At 41.2% G+C, this 21660-nt stretch overlaps 1 protein-coding gene across 1 annotated transcript; it reads left to right on the top strand.

Moving 5' to 3' along the window:
• The first annotated feature begins 662 nt into the window (after positions 1–662).
• Positions 663–3893, top strand: mcl1a (MCL1 apoptosis regulator, BCL2 family member a). The gene is made up of 3 exons (XM_027030183.2): positions 663–1216; positions 2593–2843; positions 3299–3893. Exons 1-3 carry the CDS (start codon positions 790–792, stop codon positions 3413–3415), a joined length of 795 nt encoding a protein of 264 aa, XP_026885984.1. The 5' UTR covers positions 663–789; the 3' UTR covers positions 3416–3893.
• Positions 3894–21660: the final 17767 nt, after the last annotated feature.

The raw sequence follows: 21660 nt of genomic DNA, 5'->3' as shown, positions 1-21660 counted from the left end.
TGTGTGTGTGGACTGCATGAGTGGAAGTAGATAAAGATCAGGACTACAGGTCTCAGTCGAATGATTTTGACCATCTGCCTATTCTGGTTCTGGTTTCTGGCTCTGGTTCTGATCATAGTCAGCTAATAAATATAATTTTTGTGTGTCCCTTGAATGATGTGGTTAGGTGAAACACTGGATGAGTGGTAGAGGTGTGTGACTAAATCAGTCGTGTGATTGAACCAGGTATGTGACTGAGTCAGGTGTGTAAACGGAAAATGAAAAATGAGAATTAGCAAATGGAAATAACAAATGATGCTTGCTCTTTGGTCCGTGTACCTTTTGTTAATTGGTTTTTCGTTTCTAATCCTCAAATAGAAAAACGAAAAAACAACCCCTTATCTTTGATTCATGCACTGAATCGGAAATTAAGGAAACATTAAAATACTATTTTCTTTTTCTTTTATACACAAGAAAACAAACAAGAATTCGATGAACATTTCGTTGTGCCATTGTGTCTGGGTGTCTAAACCTCTCCACAGCACTAGAGAAGTAGAGACGCTCCGTAAAGATGCACTGCTACACCAGAACCGATACATGTCAGTATAGTGTGGAAAGAACAGTTTGGTTTTCCGGTCGTCCTTACGTCATCACGCTGAATGATTTATAAGTGACGCACTAGGCAGCTCTTCCGCTTCACTCGGTAGGAGTGTCGTCGGGGTTGGCTAGGTGTCTGTTAGTCTGGGTCTCTAAGACCTGCCTTTAATCTCTCTTCACACAACAATATCAGCTAACTAGTCGGCTACCAACATGAGTATGACGACGATGAAGCGCACGACAGCGATAGGGCTGCTGTGTAACGGGGCTCAACACGGAGTGAAGGACAGCTTCGTCCTCGGGGTGCGTCCCACAATGGCGGCGGAGGACGAGCTGGACGGATGCGCGGAGGACACGGATGGGTGGCCCCTCAAACCCGCCAGGCACGGTAGAGGCTTGACACTCGACACCCGGTTCCCTCAGTCTTCAAACGCAGACGGCTCTCTGCCCACTTCCCCCGACTCCCAGGAGACTCTCCCGGACTTCAGGTCTGATCTGGACGCGGAGACTCGGGAGCTTCTCGGATACTTTTATCGGACTTACACAGGACTTCCGCACAGGAGGACTAAACTCAGCGCTCTGCCCACGCTTACGAGGGTCGTGGGCGATGTGATCTGTAAGCACCGGATTGCATATAATGGTAAAGTATTTCAATAAACTTCATTTTTCTGGCTAGCTATCTAACCCTCGCTAAATATCCCAGAGGAACAGAGGAGCTCCACGTAATGAGCTTTAAACATGGTGGGCTTTAACCTTCATTGGTTGAACTTTTGTTTTATTACCGTCATCGTGTGTGTAGTTAAGTGACTTGTAGCATTGCAGTTACTAGGTCGATATCTACTTGGTCACCATGGTTGGTTGACTAATGTTACAGGGAGTTTGGTTTGACTTCCGCCCATAGCTGAGCTAGGTTAGCTCGACAGTCCTGAGTCGCTTCATCCGTCGGCTCTTTCTATAGCGGCCCGCTGCAGTAAATGTGCGTCACGGTTTTACTAGAACCGCAGCTTCGTCTTTTTAAGGCGATTCCTGGAAGAGGCGCCACCACACGCTTATCAGCGACAAACCAAGCATGTGTCGCATTAGCGGAAAATGCACTGAAATTCACCGGAACTGTTCCGCCTTAGCTTTACAGGGTTATACCCACAATGCCTATAGTCCTTTAGCTGCCCAACTAACTCGTACCGGGTGGCTGTACTGAATTGGTTTACCGTAGCCTGGTTCCGCCTCTCTGTCGAGTTCGTCTCGTTCCACCCTTCCAGAGAAACGTGTGAACTTCGGTAGGTATTTCCAGGTTAGAATTCTTAAAGCTGAGCTGACCAGTTTATCCGGTATCGGCTCCACCTCCGTGCTTCGGTCCTTTGCCAAAGACACGATGTAAAGCTACTACGTTTTCCACTAAAACGCGACATTGTTTAGTTTTCCTCTTGTGGAAGGTATTCCACCTCAAGCACTCCTACCAAGATTGACTGACTTGTTTTCCTGTTTTAAGGTAGTTGACCTATTTACCAGGTCATTTGTTTGAGCTTGAGTAAGGGATGTTTAATCAGCAAGATTCTCATCTCAGGAGGCTAGTCTACCTGTGCAGGTTTAGATGCCCTCTAGGCAAAGGCTGCATGCTCTTCACTAATCTCATCGTTCTGTTAATGTGCTTATCTTATCAAAGGTGGTAGTCAGTTTGTTGCTGGCTGAGTAGCGATATGATTGTGTGCATTGCGTCTGAGGTGAATTAAAATGCAGCTCTTGCATGAATTGAATAAAAACAGCAGTGGCTGAAACAAGGCCTCTTCTGTGTTGTCAGAACTTAATCCCATCAATAAAGTAGTAACCTCAAAATAGATCAGTATCTTTTGAAATATACCGTTTGATTAAAATTGACAAGGGAACATGTACTGACAGTTACTGATGTATGAAATATTTATGAAGGGTTATGGTGGCTTATTTTGAAGGTATTGGTGTATAGGAATGATTGCTTCTGTTTTATTGATTGTGCTGTATTGATTGGTGATGGTCTGTTAGGTATGGTACAGAAGCTGCAGATGGAGGAGCAGAGTGACGACCTGGAGGTTGTGAGCACTGTGGCCAAGAGCATGTTCAGTGACGGCATGACTAACTGGGGCCGTGTGGCCAGCCTGGTGGCATTTGGTGCGGTGCTGTGTGAGAGCCTGAAGGAGAGTGGGAGAGATCACTGTGTCGACACCGTAGCCCATCGCATCTCATCCTACCTCACCACCTACCAGCATGAATGGCTCCTCAACAACAAGTCCTGGGTGAGTGCAGCAGCCCCAGATGGACACCATCTCACCTGGTATTCATGTGGGACACGGACTTATTGGACATGGTTCGGGGTGGGTTTGGTTTTGTTTATTTTTGAGCTCCACACTATGCTAAACTGGAACAAGCCAGGAGCCCTGCTGCAGGTTCTAGGGGTTACTTGGACTCCTCTGGTGTATCCACTCAGTGCTGAGAAGTCACACCCTAACCCATGTCCTTAGACTGGATGTAGTGGATTAGTGTGAGGAGCACATGTATGTGATTTGAGACAGATCTCAGGTCTGTCATTCACTCTCCCTCTTTTGCTTCATTACCCTCACTTTCTTTCTTGTGTGCACATTCAGTCTCAAGCATGCAGCTTTCATTAGCTTTAGGTGGTCAACACTGCTTGTGTGACTTGTAGTAGTGGGAGGTGTCAGTAGTGTAATGTGTGTTCTGTTGTGTGTTGCAGGATGGCTTTAAAGAATTTTTCCAAGTGGAGGATCCAGAGTCTGTGGTTCGGAATGCTTTGATGGCAGTGGCAGGATTTGCTGGTCTTGGGGCAGGGCTAGCTCTCCTGATGAGGTGAAGATGGGGTGGGGCTAGCTCTCCTGATATGAAGATGGGGTGCTGTACCTGATGACTCAACATGGCTACCATCACACGCCTATGCACCCTAACCACACTGGGCTTATTGTGAAGCTCTGTGTACAGTGATAGGCCTGTAGCACAGTTGACTGGACAGAGTTTGTCCCAATCCCAGGAGACACTTGGTCTTGTTTTGGCCTCTTTTTTTTTTTCTTTTTTTTAAACAGCATCACTGTCATGATGCTCATGTGGCTATATGCATGTAGGACCAGAACATGGTCTTCAGTGAGTGTCATGAGGATGCCACTGATGTAGCTCGTTGGGTAATTGATGACTGGTGTTTGAGACAGATGTCCATCCATCTACAGAGTTGTTCAGCAGCAAAGCCACATGCTGTGCTCCACTGAATCTCTACAGTCTCCAGTTTTAAAAGTTATATTTTTTTAAATAAATCTTTCTTCACCGAATGTTGGGAGTGATGTACGAGTTCATTTTGTGTGTTCTTTATCTGGCTAAATTTAACATATCTGGACTCTGCATATTGAGGTGGAAAAACTGGCTTAGTTTGAGAAGCCAAAATGGAGCTAAATGCATGAAGGGCAGAGGTGTGGTTAAATGCAGAGCTGAACACTGCTACTTAATTTTATATTAATATACAAATAATTCCAGCACCTGAGGCTTTCTTAATGTACTGAAGTTTAACAATTTAGTTACTTCTGTTTGGGCTGTACCAAAGGTTTTCTATAGCAAACTTCCTACACAACTCAATGATCCACATGAACCAATGCCTACAACGCATGGCATGTTGACAGTAAAGGAAGCTTGTATTAAAAGATGAAAGAAATATGGTGGTGCTATATTGAGATGACCCTATATTGGCAAACTTGTGGTAGTATAATGCTATATTGTGTAATGCTTAAAATAAAATTAGACCTCCATACAAATACTGAATATTACTTTACATTCTATGTGCAGTTTGCCTACATCAAATACTGTTGAAGGTGCAGGTGAGCACACTCATCTAACCCAGTGTGCATCACCCCAGTCCTCCTGTGGGAGTTCCTCTAACCTGACGGAGAGAAGCTCAGCATGTTGCCTCCTGCCTCCCTCCTGAACCCTAACACATGTTTACTGCCACAAAGTTTAAAGGTTCACTACTAGGAAATGTCTTGATTATATTAGTGTTATTTAGGCTTTTGGTGTTTTCTTCTTTTATTAATGAATTGTTTATTCCCTTTATCTCTTCTACTCTCCTTTTTTCATGTTTGTGTCCTTCATGAATCCTATTTAGTAAGTCCTAACAGTCCTCAGAAGAGAGGGGTTTTTGGTGTTGAGACTTGATTGCAGATCCTCTGTGACTGAGTCATTGAGATCATCTGATTCTGGATATCGTCTGGTGCTGTTTGTCCAGGCTGATGCAGCAATTTCTAGGTCTCTCTTGCTTCCTGTTATACAGCTGGATGAAATGAGCTAAGCAGATTCAGGTCAGCTGACTGACGTGGCTGGTCAGGAACATTCCACTAACAGCATGTGTGGCACACTGCACTGTTAACCCTAACATTAGACCTTAACACTGAGCCCTAATACTGCACCATAACACTGGACTGTTAGCACTAAACACCAACACTAAACCCTAAAACTGCACTGCAGACTCTTGTCTAGGGTTAACCTTAATCCTTTAGTCTGGGCTGATGGGGAGGAGGGAAGTGCTGTTGCTCACTGCAGCAGTAGTGACAGCACTACCCAGGATCAGCAGTATTGACATCAGCCCATTAATGTTAGTTTAGCAAAACTGTTAGCTGTGCTTTCTTGAGCTTTAATAAACATTTACAGCATTTAGCAGGCACTCATATCCAGAAGAACTTAGATATATTTATCAGTATGATGGCATGTATGCTCCCTGAAAATAGAACCCATGGTGTTACATGCACCTTGTTCTACCTGCTCTATCAGGTGACCTGCAGGAGCTTTATTAGCATCATTTGATTAGTTGGACTGCAAGCATACTGAGTCCCAGGTTAGGCCACAGGGTGGGTTAGGGTTGGGGCTAGTTAACTTTGTGTTTGTTACAGAGAGAGGCAGACATTCTTTACAAAGGCAGCCAGGAATAAATGAACTTCAAGCTTGATTTTGTTAGATTTTGCTGATCTAACCTTAACCCTAGACCTGAACCTTTTTTCTGCAGACAATACTTTTCTCGGAAAAGATCAGTTGTCAGAACTGTCAAATTTCAGTCAGTGCCCTAGTGAGGTGTTTGTGATCTTGCAGTTCTCGGTGTGTTTGAATGAATGCTGTACCACGGGGTAGTTGTGTAACAGACTATAGTGCTGAGTTTAAACAGATTATGCTCTATTATTGGCTATGTTAAATGCCCTGTCTTGGTGTGTCCAAAGATCAGGGGTGTGTATGTACATGTTTCAGACTGTAAATGGACACGGGTGGGTGTGTTCAGTGGACATAAATGCATAGTACAATATGAGAAGATTCCAATGTTTATGCTGTTAGATTAGATTACAAGCAAGGCGCTTTAATTTGTTTGGTGGATGATACATTTTAGATTTTTAGTAACATAATTGTTTTAGTAATAAAGTAATTTTTAGTTGTTAGGGGTTAGAGGTTGGGATTAGTGGTTAGGGTTGTGACTGCAGTTACATTCCTGTCTACTGTGATGCAAGTGCTGAAACTGAACAAGAAGGAAGTGTGACTTTGCTGTTGGGTGCAGTTGGGATTTTGTTTTGAGTAACTCACTGGTATGGACTGAATTTATCAGGTCCTGTCTCATAGCAACCACATCACAACCCTTTGTCTTAACTGAGGTGTGAGTTTGGGTGTGCATGTGTGTGAGGCAGAGAGAATAGGAAATGTAGGAGTATAAGACTGAATCAAAAATAATGCTTGGAATGCTGTGAATTCTGCCACCCTAGATTGTTAGTGAGACATGCAGTGAGTTATTTACACCAGAGTGAATGCTTAACAAATGTACGGCTAACCCCAGTCCTTTGGCTACAAAACGCACAGAGATGGACTGAGTCCAAACTTCATGCTCGTGAGCAATGAGAGGAGCTGTGTGGTCTGAGCTTTGTTTGTGGGAACTCAGAATGTGTTGCACATTAAGAATACATTTACACACTCAGAATACGTTTACACACTTAGAACTCTTAGTGCATTATGACGCACCACATTTGCTTAGGTCAAAAGGTGCAGGCTCTTTACTGGTGCCAATAATAAGAAAATCTACTGCAGGTGGCAGAGCCTTTTCCTATCAAGCTCCCACTCTATGGAATAACCTTCCTGTAAATGTTCGAGATTGACACAGTCCAAATATTTAAGGCTAGACTGAAGACCTATCTGTGCAGTCAGGCATTTTATTAACTACTTCCCATCTTGGGTAAAGGTGTAGATCTGGGGGTCCATGGGTATTGAGAGTTATGGTAAACTGGGATGTTATGATGCTGTCACTTCACCTCTCTTTTGTCACTCAAGTTTGTTGACACGTCCTGATGTCCCCTGCTGTAGCCTACCAAACCTCTACCCAGCCGACTACTTCTCCATTGCCCTTAATGGATGTTCTCTTGCAGGATGGGTCTCGGACACGTGCACACCATCGGTACAAAACTAGGACCACTAGAAAGTTGGACTAGACATTAATTGCTTCTTTTTGAAACATTTTTTTTCTCTTAAAATTATGGTGGTGACCATTGTTGGCCAGAGAAGGATGCCCCCCACCCCCCTTTGAGTCTTGGTTCCTCTCAAGGTTTCTTCTGCATGCTCTGTTTTTCCTAGCCAATATTGCCCTCGGCTTGCTTGTTGGGGGCTTGGACTTGGACATTTGTAAAGCTGCTTTGTGACATCTGTTATAAAAAGCGTTTATATAAATAGATTTTCATTTGATCTTGATTACTATCTGATGATCAGCGATATCTGATGACCCTCTGATGATCAATCATGTCTGAAGAACCTCTGATGATCAACCATGTCTGAAGAGTCTCTACATCTGTTGGCTGCATGGAGAGATGTTGGGGTAATTCCTCATTGGAGAATGAATCAGGGAAAGTGTTTCTCTGAGGGAATTCCACCACATTCTTTCATTTTCTTTTTCTTAACCTTTAAACTACAGATCAGTGTAGTGGGCACAACCACAAACACACAAAGGCAAAATTACCACGCATTTGTATTAAACTAGGTTGCACCCTACATCCTGTACATGCAATGTATGCTATTGCTGGGATTCAGGCTGTAGTGTCAGTGCTGTTGCTGGGATACAGGTTGTAGAGTATCAGTTCTGTCACTGGGATACAGGCTGCCATCTTGTGAAAGTTACAGCAGAATGCTGATGTTGCATTTGCTTACAGTGCAATGAAACCACATGCTAAAGTGTAGCAGCAGTGCGATGTTTCACATCTCTCTACAACCAAGCCGGGAAGCTGGAGGAGGCGGCCTTTGTGTTGAGTGTGGGCACATCTAGCTTCAGATCTTCAAGGTCAGCACAAGACAAAGCAAACACACATTTGGTAATAACAGGATTTACATAAAATATTTTAAAATTCTATTGGTGACTTCGTTTTTTTGCCATATTTGCTCATGGGTCTGATTGTTATAAACCATGGTAAATCCAAAACTCTGTGACCGTGTGATGACCCAGTTGTTCTACTGCAGCCTCTTTTGCTGCACCCACAAGCCTCCCCACATTCCTCAACCTGCTAAACCATCACCTCTGCCCTTTGACCTTTCACTTTCTCACCTGGATCCTCAACAGCTGATGAACCTAGCCAACCTCCACAGCTAACCCTAACCCAGTGAAGACTGGCATAACGACCCCGTTGTTGTGCTGTTTCACTGATGCAGTCACAGACCTGTTTTTGTAGCTGCATAATGCATATTGAGGTCATGCATGACATTGCTGTTTTTGTGGCTAAATATGTGTATGTGGGTCATTTCAGTGCACTGGTCTGTTTATACTGATGTCTCACACACACACACACACAAACATATATATATATATATATATATCACTTAGTCCAAACCCAGTTATATGTCACTTAGTGTTAACAATAATAGCAAAAACCTGTGCAAGATAATGACAACAACCCTGAACTGAGCATTAAGGCATATAATGTGATCATAGCTTATATCTCATGAATAGCTCACCTATATGTCAACCACAGCATCCGCCTCTCTCTTTCACTCTCTCTCGCTCTCTCACTTTGTCACTCACTCTCTGAATCAGAGAGGTACTTCCATGAAACTCAGAAGCAGGAACTTGTACACATTGCAGACGTGCAGATAAACCACGAACTGTTATATAACACTATTTTTCTTTTCTTTTCTTTTGCTCAATTTTGCTCTAACCCTAATCCTACCCCTCCACCACACCGAGACAGGAGATCTAACTCCGTCCTGGTGTTTGTCCTGCACATAAATTCCTTGGTAACGAGCTGCTAAATTGAGTTGGGTGAATTAGGGCAAGGAAAGGCAGGTTGATCTGTAAAGCACTTTTCAAATTTTTTACACAAACATTAAAAAAGTTTAAATAATAAATCTTATTACATCCTGAGATCTATCACTTTGAAATTTTTGTTAAAATAAGGTTACAGAAAAATTCTTTTAAATAATAAAAAAAACAATTACATACAGAAATATAAGAATGAGAAGAGAATAAATTATTAAAATAGAAATAAAGTTAACTAAAATAGTGAGTAAAAATCTACTTTTATTAATAAATAGAAGTTGAATAAAATTTAAATTCATAGATATAAAGTGCATAAAATCAATACTGTAGAAAAGCTGTGCAGTATCCTAATTGATCCAAATGGCAAAGGAGAACAGATCTGTTTTTAGTTACTGTCTGATTACAGTCTGTTTACACTCTGCGGACATCTCACAATGGTTACTCTCTGATTACCATCTGATTACAGTCTGGTTACGGTCTGTGGACATCTCACAGCTTCAGGAGGTTTACTTCAAATGGCTGCATTTAGTGACTGAGGGTTGACTCACCATGTTTAGTTCTTGTTCTAAGGACGGTTAAAATGTCAGACTCCACTGATCTGAGATGTCTACTAGGCTTGAAATTTTCTTGGTGATGTAAGAGCTAGCCCGTTTAGTGATTTGTATACATGGAGCATGTAAGTGTTAAAGAGAAGTAATCCAGTGGGTCAGTGGTTAAGGTTACTTGACTTGTAATCAGAATGTTGCTGGTGCAAGTCCCACCATTGCCAAATTGCCACTGTTGGGCCCCTGAGCAAGATACTTAACCCTTGATTGCTCAAGTTGTACTCTGTCATAATTGTAAGTCGCTTTGGATAAAAGCATCAGCTAAATGCTGTAAGTCCAAGACTCAATCCTTGTGGGGGTCTGCATGTTGGGGGGGGGGGGGGGGGATTTGCTCTGATTTAGAGCTGCCAAGTGCTACAAAATATATGTTTACAATCAATTTAGGACTGTGCCACAAATTCCTTCCCTGTTTTCCAGCCTGTCTGCAGGAATACTACAGACTACGTTGAATCTAAACACCAGAAGAACATGATTCAGATGTATATATACTGCAGTAAGAAAATACAATAATTTGACTAAAGTAACCCTACTAATACATTATATGATTGTTAATTTTGGCAGGTATTTTCAAGATAGTCTTAGTCTTAGGTAGTGCTTAATTTGTAAAAGATGAGGTAATGGAACCCAAAGGGTGAAGTGATCCAGCTAGTGGTCAGGGAGGAAAAGGTCCCAGGACTGAATTTGGATGCAAGGTCCAGATTTGAATACCACTAATATAGAGGGTGTGCATGTGGCATCACAGTTTATGAGCTTCACTGCGGTTATGCCCATTGAGTGGCAGCACAGCATAAAAACCTCTTAAATATGAAAGCTGTTGTGCAATTTACTGTACAAATAGATTGGCAAGACCTCCGACAGCCAAAGAAAAGAAAACACTAGCAAGACAAACCCTGTTTAGACAGGAAGCCAGAAATCACTTTCTGATTTAGAAATTATACTTGTAACTGAGAAACATTAAAGGTCATGAAGACCACTAGAATTGATATTTTATGTTAGATTTAATGGTGACACCACAGGACAGGCTGTTTTACCTGCACAAATATATAATGTTACTGAGTGGCAGTGGCATTTATAACAATTCTGTCCACATACAACCACAATATCCTTTATGGTCATCATCACTTTAACAAATCCTGTATCATGGATTTTGTAGGCTTTGCTTAGTGTTTTTTCCCAGTGTCAAAGTCGACATCTGGTAGATAAAAATGTTGCTTTGTCTCTCCATTTCTCTCTCTCTCTCTCTCTCTCTCTCTCTCCATGGAGTGGCTGATTTGCCTGGGCTTAGGAATGTGTTATGCAGGATCCCTGTTTTCCCTGTAAGAACTTCCTGGTAGATTAGATCCTGTTCCTCCTACCTGACTCCAGATCAGAGTTTGCTTTGAATGCATCTGTGAATCTGAGGCTTTGGTGGATGCAACTGACTCCAAATCAGACTTATACAGCATGAAACCTGAAGCCTCGGCAGAAGGAAGTAAAGAGAGTTTTTCCTATATCAGTGATGGATTAGGATGGAAATAACAGGAATAACAGCAGCCATATAGGAACACAGTTCCCACTGACATATAGGAAAACTGTTCACACTTGGAGTATCCCTCTCTCTCTCTCGCTCTCTCTCTCTCTGTGATGTTGCTTCAGTGATTCTGTTTATAATACTGGAAATTCTTTTGTTTTTGAGATGCACTCTTTTCATTCTCATTTTGTGTAAATGCAATGTGAGCTGATTCACATCCTGCTCTCTTGTCATATGTGAAACACATGAAGATCAGGCAGCTCTAATGCTGTGCGTGTTTGTGTAGTGTGTTTGCGTGTGTGTACGTGTGTGTGTTTAAGAGAGACAGACCACAATTTTTTGGCAGGGTTTATTACTGATATCATGTGTATCGAAGACAAGCGATATAATTAGAAAGAACAGACTGTACGTTTGAATATATTTTTTAAATATATTTTTAATACTTTTTTTTCTGTTGAGCGCATGGTTCTTGCTGCTTACACAAACCTCTTCCAACATTCCTGGTTAGAAAACAACTTGACAACCTCTGTTTGTGTGTGTGTATATGATTCTAAATTAACCCTATCAAGCTAACAGTCAGGAGATCACTGTCACGAGTGTGTGACTGTATGACTTCATGCTCAGATTCCAACACTCACTTTAATAGAAACACTAACACTTACACCCTGTACCCTAACACAAACATGTACATTGTATACCCTACTACTAACACCTAACACTATCCCATACACCCTGTACCTTAACACTAACACTTAAACCCTGTATCCTAACACTAACCCATGCACCCTGTACTTTAACACTAACTCATACACCCTGTACCTTAACACTAACACTAACAGCACAGACAATGACTAACCATAACCCTAATACAGACTTTCTGAAAACCCAACACACAACAAGAAGATATTTTGTTTCTTGGATGTACTGAAACTAGAGGCATAATTACACATATGGGCAGGTGAAGAATATAGCATGCTTTAATCTGTATATATGAGTAGACAGGTGAAGGTCAGTAGGGCGCCCTGTAGGGTGCCCGGGAGTAGCAGCAGATAAACGGATTACCTCTGCAGCAATTTCACAGAGACAGAGACACACACACCCATAGAGACCCATAGAGAGAGACAGATAACCCAGAGAAAAAAAAAAGAACAATTTTTGATAATTTATGTAATGTAATAATCTGTAAATTTTGATTTGGTTAGAAAGAATTTAAAACATATTATTATTATTTAGCTGTAGGAGAAATCATCTGGTGAGGTGCACCCTGATCTCTCACAGGAAAGGCAAGAACAAACAATATGAAAATGTGACTCTTCTAAACTGCTACACCTTTCTCTTCTTCCAGGTTAAATACTGTGCGCTCCACTTCTCTGTAGTTATGTAACATTTACTTCCTCATTGCTTGTGATTGGCTATAGTTTTCTGCCTGCCCTTAGCAACAACCCGCCCCAGTAGCTTTAAAAAGCAACAAAAACAAAGTTTTCCCAGAAGTCAGCTGATGTACAAATAGAGGGTGTGTGTGTCACACATATTGGCTAAAGCTTGTGTGTGTACATGTGTGTTGGTGTGTATTTGACAGCTTGTGTACATTTAATAATCCAGCAATATACATTAGTAAAAAAAAAGTAACATTTAAGAACATTTAAGAAGTGTTTAAATAAATAAGAAAGTTTTAGTTCACTGAATTCACTGAATCACTACTACCCTATACTCCAATACTACACTATACCACTCTAATACTGCGCTAAATAAATATTGTACTGCATAATATATTTTACTATAACATCACTATTATATTGCAAAATATCACTATAATCATGTACTATAACATCACTATAATACTGTGTGGTATCACTATAATATTGTACTATAACATCACTATAATACTGTGTAGTTCCACTATAACATTATACTATAACATCACTATAATACTGTGTAGTATGATTATAATATTGCACTATAACATCACTATAATACTGTGTAGTATCACTATAATATTGTACTATAACATCACTATAATACTGTGTAGTATGACTACAATATTGCACTATAACATCACTATAATACTGTGTAGTATCACTATAATATTGTACTATAACATCACTATAATACTGTGTAGTATGACTACAATATTGCACTATAACATCACTATAATACTTTGTAGTATGACTATAATATTCAAGTTCAAGTTCAAGTTTGGTTTATTTGTCACATACATAGTCATACACAGTATAACTTGTAGTGAAATGGTTGAGAGTGCTCTGTCCAAACTGAGGAAAAAAAAAACAGGGGTGCATAGAGGAATATATATTCTATATATGTACAAAAATATATTTACAATGTATGTACAATATATGTATATTATGTTTATATACACAATGTACAATGTATATGGTTGTGTATGCATGTACACAATGTACAGATCCATTTTGTAAAAAGACATTTTTACAGTTTTTATGTTACATGGTGGTAATTGAATATATATACAGTTATTGAATATATATACAGTGATGTTACATGGTGGTGGTGGTCCCCACAGTTTATCAGTTTCCCTGATTCAGGGCCCGAATGGCCTGTGGGAAGAAGCTCCTCTTCAGTCTCTCTGTATTGGTCTTCAGGGAGCGAAAGCGCTTCCCTGACCTCAACAGAGAGAAGAGCCTATTGTTGGGATGGGTGGGGTCCTTCACAATCCTCCTGGCCTTGGTCTGGCACCGCTTGTAGTAGATGGTCTGCAGGTCAGGAAGTTCCGTGTGAGTGATGCGCTCTGCTGAACGCACTACGCTTTGGAGTGCTTGTCTGTCCTGCTTGGTGCTATTCCCAAACCAGACTGTGATGTTCCTCGTGAGGATGCTCTCGATAGTGCAAGTGTAGAAGTTCCACAGTACCTTGGAGTGCAGTCTGAAGTCTCTTAGGCCTCTGAGATGGTAAAGACACTGACAAGCCTTCTTTGCCAGGGAGTTGGTATGGCGGGACCAGGACAGGTCCTGTGAGATGTGAACACCAAGGTACCTGAAACTATCTACTCTCTCCACTGTGGTTCCACTGATCCTCACAGGTCGGTAGTGCTGCTCCTGCTTCTTGCTGCAATCCACGATCAGCTCCTTTGTCTTACTGACGTTTAGGAGGAGATTGTTTTCCTGCCACCAGTTTTCCAGGTGCTTAATCTCCTCCAGGTAGGCCCTCTCATCATTGTTTGAGATCAGGCCCATGACAACGGTGTCGTCAGCAAACTTGACAATGATGGTGGAGCTGGAAGTGGCTGTGCAGTCGTAGGTGTACAGTGAGTAGAGCAGAGGGCTTAGGACACAACCCTGAGGAGCTCCAGTGCTGAGGGTGAGGGTGGATGAGGCACAGTTGCCCACCCGTACTGATTGTAGTCTGTTCGTTAGGAAGTTGGAGATCCAGTCGCACAGGGATGTATGCGGTCCTAGATCCTCCAACTTAGTAGTGAGTAGGGAGGGGATGATGGTGTTAAATGCTGAACTGTAGTCGACAAACAGCATTTTAACATAATTACCCCTCCCTTTGTCCAGGTGGGTCAGTGTGGTGTGGAGCAGATGTGCAATTGCATCATCAGTGGAGCAGTTGTGGCAGTATTGCAAACTGCAATGGGTCCATGGAGGCTGGCAGTGAAGATGTGATGAAGTCTCTGACTAGCTTTTCAAAGCACTTCATCACGACTGATGTGAGGGCAACAGGGCGGTAGTCATTGAGGTCGGAGGGTCGAGGTTTCTTCGGGACGGGGACGATGGTGGATCGCTTGAAGCTGGACGGGACGATACCGAGCGTCAGGGAGAGATTGAAGATGTCGGTGAATACCGGGGCTAGCTGATCTGCACAGGCTTTGAGGACCCTCCCACAGATACCGCACTATATTTTGCACTATAACATCACTATAATACTGTATAGTATTACTATAATAATGCACTATAACATCACTATAATACTGTGTAGTATGACTATAATATTGCACTATAACATCACTATAATACTGTGTAGTATCACTATAATATTGTACTATAAGATCACTATAATACTATGTAGTTTGACTATAATATTGTACTATAATATCACAGTGGGATGGGAACATACTCAGGGCCTAAGCCTAACCCTAACACCCTCGGGCCTAACCCTAATCTTAAGACATGCAGGGCCTAACCATAACTGTAACCCTAAACCTAACACACTTAGGGCCTAACCCTCACCCTAACCCTTCCTTTAGCTGGGCTAAAAATTAATTTCCCTGGTAGGATTACTTAGCAATCAGTGAAAACTTGAAACATGAAAGCTCATGTGTGTGAATAAGAGCACGAGATAAATTTTCTCAGCTTTATACTTTTGTAATTAATTCCAGCACCCATAAATAAACAAATATGTAGAACAATTATGATATTAACATTTATCTGACACTTTTATCCAAAGCAACTTTTATAATTATGGCTGAGTACAATTGAGGGTTAAGGGTCTTGCTCAGGGGCCCAAAAGTGGCACTTTGGCAGTGGTGGGGCTTGAACCAGCAACCTTCCTATTAGAAGTCAAGTACCTTAACCACTGAGCTAAGCATAATAGGAAAGACACATGACAAAATGAAGATCAGCATAAAGCAAATGAAAGTTAAAAGGTGAAGTGAGGACATGAAACAGATTTATAAATACCTAAATCTACAAGAACAGAAACTGAAACATTCCCATGAGGTTTTTTCTAATAATTTTCATGTTTGTGTGTGTGTGTGTGTGTGTGTGTGTGTGTGTGTGTGTGTGTGTGTGTGTGTGTGAGAGGAGAGAGAGAGAGAGAGAGAGAGAGAGAGAGAGAGAGAGAGAGAGAGAGAGAGAGAGAGAGAGAGAGAGAGAGAGAGAGAGAGAGAGAGAGAGAGAGAGAATGAATGGGTGTGTTTATAAAAGAGTGTGTGGGACTGAAAAGCCTTGGCAGTTGCACAGTATGTGACCCTGGTGACAATCTCCATGGTTACAGACACAAGAAATGCATGACCTGCTAACCTGCATTTGCAAACCTAAAATAGATACTCATAAAATAGTCATAAAAAATGGGTTCATGAAGTTTTCATAAAGGGTAGGTGCATGATGATGTAGAAAAGTGCGTATATGCCACAATGTAAGATTAAAGAACTCCTTGCGTGTGTATGTGTATGTGTGTGTTGATGCTTGATTGCTTGTGAATGTATATGTGTTACTTAATTGTTACTGGAGAGACTGTTTGGAAGAAGGTTAAAAGGTTTGAGTAAGAAAAGTGATTTTCCACAGTTCAGTCAGTTCCACAGAGACCATTACGGTGCAAGTCTGCACACACACACACACACACACACACACACACACACACACACACACACACACACAAAAAAAAACATGAACGTGTACACCCAGACTCGTATCTAACACAAAGAACATGACTCCTTTGGGTTTGGCTGGAACATTCCAATCTGCCTAGTTTGTTCTCACCAGGCCCAGACAAACAGTTCTCAGCCCTCTCCACATGTGCTACATGTGCTCTCTACATGTTCTGTTGGAGGTCATGCTTATACATTCAGTTTAAACACACACACACACAGGCATGCACGCACGCACACACACACACACACCCACATGCACACTATATATGTACTATATTTGAGTACACTTAAGATTTAGTATTCTTTCTCTTTTTTCAATTTATTATTTTTATAAAGTATTATTAGTAATGTTATACTGTATTATTTCTATGAATAAATGCACTGCATGAATATAATTACATTTGAATAAAACAAAATTATTCAAATATGGAACACCACACCAAACAATAAATCCAACTCTTCATCATAAAACATCCCTACACAAATCTTCACAATGTAAGCATGATATAATGAAATGGGAAACTTGATTTGGAAATGGAAAAATGTAGAGATTCTATGTAGTTTTCTCTGCATTTCTGTGTACTTCTGTGCATGTGTGTGTACATGTTTGTATTTGGGCATACATTAGGGTGTGGGTGTGTGTGTGTGTGGGTGTGGGTGTGTGTGTGTGTGTGTGTGTGTGGGTGTGTGTGTGTGTGTGTGTGTGAGAGAGAGAGAGAGAGAGAGAGAGAGAGAGAGAGAGAGAGAGAGAGAGAGAGAGAGAGAGAGAGAGAGAGAGAGAGAGAGAGAGATGACCCTTTGTTCTTTTCTAAGTTCCCACAGGAATCAGATTCCAACTCCAGTCCAAAAGCTGTCACTACCATAAATATTCCATTTATTAAATTTCTAATTAAAGCCATTAATATACATTATCTGAACACACTAAAAAAGAAAAACAGTCCCTGTAATCAGACACTGGCATATACCTCACAGATCAGGATGGACATTTAACCATCACAACACATGATCATGCATAAGTGTTCGTTAGACCTCATTAGACATCTTTAGATCTCAGTAGTTAGATCACATTAATTAGACCTCATTAATTAGACCTTATTAGTTAGATCAGATTAGTTAGATTACACATTAGTTAGTGTGACAGCTGCACTATGTGATTCTGTTTGTTTGAGTGATGAAGAACCATGCATCAAAAAGGATGCAGTGAGTTGAAATGAGCTGGCTACTCGAGGATGTTTGCACTTAGCCTGCTATGTCTGCTAACACAGAGGAGTTCCTACAAAAATGACAGGTAGCCCATCGGTTTGTGGACAGGATAGATCAGCTCCTGGGAAGAGTTACTCACTTAGGGTTTACCTGTATTCAGCCCAACTTGGCCGCTTTTGTGGGGATACATATTGCAGACCAGATCTTGATCAGTTCTACCCTTCAGCTCCATGATCTCGGTCAATTCCAAACCTCAGCTCCATGACAGCAAGGCTTCTCCCGTCAACTCCATGACAATGAGGCTCCTCTCGTCAGCTCCATGACAAGGAGGTTCTGAATCACTGTCCTTCTGATCCCTGCCCATTTCCCATCCCACCTCAGTGCTGCTCCTACAGCAGTCCACCAGTGTCTTCCCAGGGTAGGCCATTGTTCACCAGTGTCTGCCCGGGGTAGGCCATTGTTCACCAGTGTCTGCCCAGTGTAGGCCATTGTTCACCAGAGTCTTCCCAGGCTAGGCCATTGTTCACCAGTGTCTGCCCAGTGTGGGCCATTGTTCACCAGTGTAGGCCATTGTTCACCAGTGTCTTCCCAGGGTAGGCTGCAATACATCATTGTCTGCCCATTGAAGGCTGTGGTTCACTAGTCTCTGCCCAGTGTAGGCTACGGTTCATCAGTGTCTGCCTAGTGTAATCTGTCATGGTTTAGATCTGTTAGATTACATTACAGACCTGTTCAACATTGCAGACCTGTTAGATTAGTTTCTGTTCAGGAAGTAATTTGTTTCTGTTCAGGTTCATTTTGGAATTGTAGATCCCCAGGAGACACTGAGGTCCCCTGTGTGTGTCTATCTCACTCTGTGCATGTGTGTGTGTGTGTGTGTGTGTGTGTGTGTGTGGTAATCCCCCAGTGTGCCAACTAAACCATGGCAAGGAAAGTACCGAACATGTGGTGTGGAGGACACACTAGAGTTAGGGTTAGCAGCATCAAACCATTACAACATTAGTCCATCACAACATCAAACCAATACAACATTAACCCATCACACCATCAAACCAGTACAACATTAACCCATCACACCATCAAACCATTACAACATTAACCCATCACACCATCAAACCAAAACAACATTAATCCCTTATACATTGAACCTTTACACCAAAAAATGACATTAAACCCTTATATTAACAAACTCGTATATCATGATATGACACCATCAAACCTTCAAACCAAACCATACACTATCAAATTCACTCCAACCCCCACACATGAAATTCTTGCACCATAAAACTCACCTGATATTCAAACCTTCATACCAAACATGTACCAAACACATCAAACTCTACCAAACTACCATAAAAACTTCACACTAACACTTTATAACATCAAACCTTCATACCTAACCCTTCGGTGTGTGTATTTTATTTTTGAATTGATTACAGATGGTTTTGCCATTGGACCGTCTGGTGTCTCCTGTTGGGGTAAAAGTCCTGCTCTTGTTTTCTCCACGGTTTTGGCTGGATCTTCTTATGCTAACTTGGATCCAGACACTGGGGCTTTCAAAGCCATTTTAAAATAATATAATATAATATAAAAAAGAAAACATTGTTACCCTCCTCATTATCTTATTGTGAACAGGCTAAAAGCTGCTCTATAAAAAATCACCCGCCCAGCATCCTGACTAGCCTTCAGGACAAACACAGAACATAGTAACAGCAAAACAATTTTTAATTGGATTTCCAACAAAGTGAGTAATAAGCTTGCCTGTCAATATAGATTGGGCCTGTTACCAAGTGAATGAGTGCGCATGTGCATGTATAGGGTGTCTGCCTATGAGTGTGTATGCAAGGGCATTGTGTATCCATGTATAGGGTGTCTGTCTATGAGTGTGTGTGCATAGGAAAACATTTCCATGTATAGGGGGTTTGCATTTGGGTGTGTGTGCAAAGGAAAATGTCCCTACACTCTGCATGTTCTCCATATCAGTCATGGCTCAGGATTAGGATTGGGGTCAGGGTTAGGTTATGGTAAAAGGAGACAGGTTACATAGGGTTAGGTCATGGTAAGGGAGAACAGGTCACACTGGGTTAAGTTATGGTAAGAGAGGATAGGTCACATGGGCTTATGTTATGGTGTCTGGTTCAAAAAATCTGAAACATTTGATTCTGTAGAGAAGTAAATCAGTTAACTCTCCTTCTCTGTGGGGACATTCCTGGTGTTATCTAGAACTTCATTTTTCTCTTCTCTTGTTTGTAACATATAATTTTATTTAAAGCACAAAATTAAAATGCCACAATAAAGAAAACAAAAATATATCAAGCATTTGAATCCACTTAAATGTGCCTTGCTATTCTTACATTACACTGTATTTTCAGTGGTGTGTGTGTGTGTGTGTGTGTGTGTGTGTGTGTGTGTGTGTGTGTGTGTGTGTCTCTCTCTCTCTCTCTCTCTCTCTCTCGCTCTCTCTCACTCTTTCTGTAATCTTGCTGGTCCGGTAATTCCTGTGCCATGATGTCACTACTCAGTAGGGACAACACAATGTTCTTGGGCTTTTCCTCAATGGGTTTCCTCTCTCTCTCTCTCTCTCTCTCTCTCTCTCTCTCTCTCTCTCTCTCTCTCTCTCTCACTCAGACTGACTAATTGCTCACATTTTGAAAATCCCACGGGTGAGAAATGCCTCTTTAATCAAAGCCAAATTTATCCATATAGCAATTTTTACAGCTGTTGTCACAAAGCAGCTTTACTAATGTTCAAGTCCAAGCCACCAGTGAGCAACCCAAGGGTGACAGTGGCAAGGAAAAACTCCCTAGATCATGAGGTAGAAACCTTGAGAGTAACCAAGACTGAAAGGGGGGCCCATCCTCCTCTGACTGACCCCAAACACCACAACAGGTATGAAATAGGCAATACTGGCTTACTCCACCAGCCTAGACACATAAACTGGCAATTCTCACCTCTAGTGGTGGAAGGAGGAACACCCCCCTCACACACACACACACAAGCACTTTCCCTTACAGAACCTTTTCTCTAACCATTATGTCTCTGTGTATGGGGATTTGGAATTTTAGTTCATATTAATTTGTGTATGTGTGTGTTATTTAAATATCTTAACCTTATAAATAATCGAAATAGGTTTCCATGTGTGATAAATGTGCACTGTTCCCTCTCCACTTGTGAAAAACATTTACTGTACACTCTCCACGTGTGATGTGTGCTGTACACTCTGTATTTGTGAAAAACATACACTGTACACTCTCCACGTGTGATAAATGTGCACTGTACCCTCTCTACTTGTGAAACACTTGTACTGTACACACTCCGCTTATGAAAATGTGCACTGTACACTCCAATTGTGAAAAACATGCACTGTACACTCTCCAAATGTGATAAATGTGTACTGTACCCTCTCCACATGTGATAAACGTGCGTTGTACATTCTCCGTGTGCGATACATTTACAGCATTTGGCAAACACTCCAGAGTGACTTACAAAAGTTCTTTGTCATTTACTCATGGAATACATCCTAACCAGTACAGCAGGTTAGAGTCCAATATACCAATGAACTAGAATACTGTTGAAAGAAGTGCAAAATACATATAAGCTCTATATCAAATAACAATAAGTGTAATAACAAATAATACCCTAATGCTACTGATATTGATGTATGGAATTGCATTTCTGCTGTAATGAATAAATGTAGGGCCTTTCATCAATGATGTACACTAATTATTTTACATTTATATAAATGTAATCATCCTCATCTCATTCTCATCATTTCACATAAGAACATAATAATAATAGAGTAGAACCCTAACCCTAACCTAATCTAACCCTAACCTAACTTAATCTAACCTAACCTAACCTAATATAACCCTAACCTAACCTAACCTAACCCTAACCTAACCTCAGATAAATGTCATAAATGTAAATGTAAACCAAACTAACCCTAACCTAACCTTACTGTAATCTAATCTAACCTCAGCTAAATGCCATAAATGTAAATGTAAATATAAACTAAACTAACCATAACTCTAACCCTAACCTAACCTAACCCTACCCTAATCTAATCTAACCTTAGCTAAATGCCATAAATGTAAATGTAAACTAAACTAACCCTAACCTAATCTAACCTGAA

The sequence above is a fragment of the Electrophorus electricus genome, chromosome 2 (genome assembly GCF_013358815.1).
Source record: "Electrophorus electricus isolate fEleEle1 chromosome 2, fEleEle1.pri, whole genome shotgun sequence".
Lineage (NCBI taxonomy): Eukaryota > Metazoa > Chordata > Actinopteri > Gymnotiformes > Gymnotidae > Electrophorus > Electrophorus electricus.
This window is presented reverse-complemented; position numbering and strand designations above follow the sequence as displayed.